The 3042-nt window shown below is 33.3% G+C and overlaps 1 protein-coding gene across 1 annotated transcript; it reads left to right on the forward strand.

Moving 5' to 3' along the window:
* The first annotated feature begins 264 nt into the window (after nt 1-264).
* Nucleotides 265-2358, forward strand: LOC106433364. Its single transcript, XM_013874203.3, has 7 exons — nt 265-482; nt 557-709; nt 804-1022; nt 1246-1361; nt 1459-1622; nt 1805-1959; nt 2041-2358. Exons 1-7 carry the CDS (start codon nt 444-446, stop codon nt 2125-2127), a joined length of 933 nt encoding a protein of 310 aa, XP_013729657.2. The 5' UTR covers nt 265-443; the 3' UTR covers nt 2128-2358.
* Nucleotides 2359-3042: the final 684 nt, after the last annotated feature.

Here is a 3042-nt window from a genome sequence, read left to right on the forward strand (position 1 = left end):
CTAATTTTTAATGTTAAATACTGAATAAGTTTATTAGTTTATTAAACGTGTGCTTTCCAAATACATAAAACTATATCTATTTTTTTCATAACACTAATAAATACTCATATATTGTATTCATATTTATTTATCTATACAGTGATCTGTATAAAACTTATCATAAGTGTTTTCATATAATATATAATAATTGTGATATACAGTTTTTTGTGCGTTAGTTTTGCCTTGGGCCCCCTAATAGCTGAGCACGGCACTGTGTAGAACTCTCGTGATTTGTCAGTTTGGCCCACTACCACTAGCTTCATAAATTTTATTTCATTTTTGTCTGCTAGTAATCATTATGAAACATTGTGATCTTGGTCCATGATTCGACCTATAAGATAATTTATTATATAAGAACAATCAAGCAAATCTGTTTCTCATCCAAATCTCAAGGATCTTTCCGCATGGGTTCTCTCGATTTACCTCACGTATCATCGTTCAAGGTTCTTTTTTCAACTTTGATTTCTATGAAGATAAAGAAATTATCACTACCATAATATATAATTTCGATGCACAGGGAGGAAGCGAAATATTTCTTAGGAACGTGTTTGAGAATATACTGAAGACGTATTTGAGGAAGAACCCGACCGCGAAGACGATATGGGAGCTCGTTCAGTCCGTGGACAATGAGAAGATCTGCTATGACCACTTTACTTTCAGGACACTTAAGGTACGTACCAATAATACTCTTCAGAATTTGTTGAAACTAGTTGTAATAATCGTTTTTCTTTGGGGTTGTAATTGACATACCGTATGTTTTATAGGTAGATGGATATGGAATAGATTCCTTATCGAGTTTTTTCATGGATTATGGATATAAAATTGGAGGCGGACTTGATTTTCCTAAGAAGAAACTGCGAGTTCTCTGGTTTTCTCCACCGGATGCTCAAGCCCCAAATGACGGTCACGGTCTAGCCAATGGTCCTTTGCCACGACTTGTTATAGCTGAGGTTCTTGTGGACAAACTAAGCCTTGAATCACAGGTATTACTTGTTACAAGCATGTTGTTATTCTTTAAATTAAAATATCTAAAGGCTGATTCCAGATATGTGGAAGATTACAGGTTTAAGGTCTAAAATTTTCACTGTGAACAAACTTTGAAAAAAACTGTTATTTTTTTTTTGGGGGACAAGAAAAAAAACTGTTTGTTATTATAAACCATTAAAGATATATAATTTCACACTTTCCTAATTCATGGCTAACTAGGGGATAATAACGAAGTATTTGAAACCACTAGGTGGTAAACAAGCCGTTCTTTCAAGTACTTTAGGGTCTTTAATTTGGGAGAAGCCTACATGGGCCGACTTCACGCAGCTTGCCAAGTAAATGTTATTACTTTCTGATCAGTGATATATCCTTATAACTAATAATTGGTGGTCAGAGCTAATTTAATCTTGAAATGTATGCATGCACGTAAAGAGAAAGCGAATTTGCGGCATGGACACTTATCCACGGCTATACAATGAACCATCTCGCTTTTGCGGTTCATCGATTTAAACACCGTTTCAACGACATTAAATATGTCAAAGAATATCTTGAAGAAAAGGGATTCAAACTCAACAGTGACGGAGGAATTCTCAAAGGTTTCTTTTACTTATTTCCGCAATTTTCTAACATATCCACATACACACTGGCCCCAGTTAAATTGTGATATTGTGATGTTTTGCTATTTTCTTTCCTTTGATAGTATTACACTGACCCATTCCTCCTTTTTTTTTCATATGTACCGTTTCAAAAAAAAAATCTCTCTTTTATTCCCCCTCAGTGAGTCAAGATGGTCTACTGATACAAATCTCATCCATCTCGGAAAGGCTTGCGGTTGAATTTGCTGATGGAGTAACTGAAATAATCCCGGCTTCGTACATTGAGTTCACGCAACGTTTAGCTCTTCCACAGTTCAAAGATATGCCGAGTGATGAGGTAACAGAAAGAAATAGACGATTCATATTAATTGCATTTTTTGCGATAATCTAGCATTTTTCAATTTTCGTTGTCATGCAGATCAAAGAATATCACAGACGTGAGGCCTTTGAACTCGATAGTGCCAACCACGTAATGGAAAGCACACGTTTTGCAGCACAATTCTAGAACTAAAGTTGTTGTGTTCGGCTCAGTGTGTCAAATTTGTGCGTGTATGTGCTTGTATGCAATATGTTCAAATGTGTGTGTGTGTGTGCGCTTTTCTAGATCCTTATGTTGTTCTTTTCTTTTGGAGTGAAAATTACTTTTATATATAACATCTCGTGATAGTTATATATTATTGATAAGCGTGCCAGTTTGTACAATGAATCACATGGTTCATGAATATGGTTTGTAATATTTGTTGTTTTTAAAAAAAAACTAGATCTCGACCCGCACAACCGTGCGGGTGTTTGTTTTGACTTATATATATTGAAATTTGGTTTTACATCATTAGTGATATATTTAGTAAATATTAACCATATTTCAAAAATATATATATTTTGTTAATTTAGTATCACTTTTATTTATAACCTCTTATTATATATTTAATTTTGGGTTTTCTTTTGAAACATTAAACGAAATCTAAGTAAGGTAACTTATTTTTGATAGCTCTGATGAAATGTCTTCATTTTATTGTCTGATTAATTTTTGAATCAATAATTTTTGTATAAGGTTTCCAGTTTGCCGGTGTTGGACAGTCGTTTGGTGCTATAGAAATTCTTGTGAATCCTTGAAAATAGAAAAACAACAGTGCTTATCCCGAGTAGAAGTGAAAAAAAAAGTATTAGATCAAGTAAACGTTTTCTCTTTTCTTTTTAAACTTTACTTATTTTTGATTGTGGTGAAGCAAATGATAAACGCTTGGTTATTTATAGATGAGACGGTTCCTAGATTTTGGGTATTGTTGCTTTAAATGTAAATAGAAAATACGGAAAAATATATAGAACCGATTTTCTTAACAATAATTTTTGATTATCTTCTTAAAGGCAAGAAATCTAGTGATTCTTAGGATATTTTTGGGGAACATTGTAAACGATATTG

This window comes from Brassica napus, chromosome A7 (genome assembly GCF_020379485.1).
Source record: "Brassica napus cultivar Da-Ae chromosome A7, Da-Ae, whole genome shotgun sequence".
Taxonomy (NCBI): Eukaryota; Viridiplantae; Streptophyta; class Magnoliopsida; order Brassicales; family Brassicaceae; genus Brassica; species Brassica napus.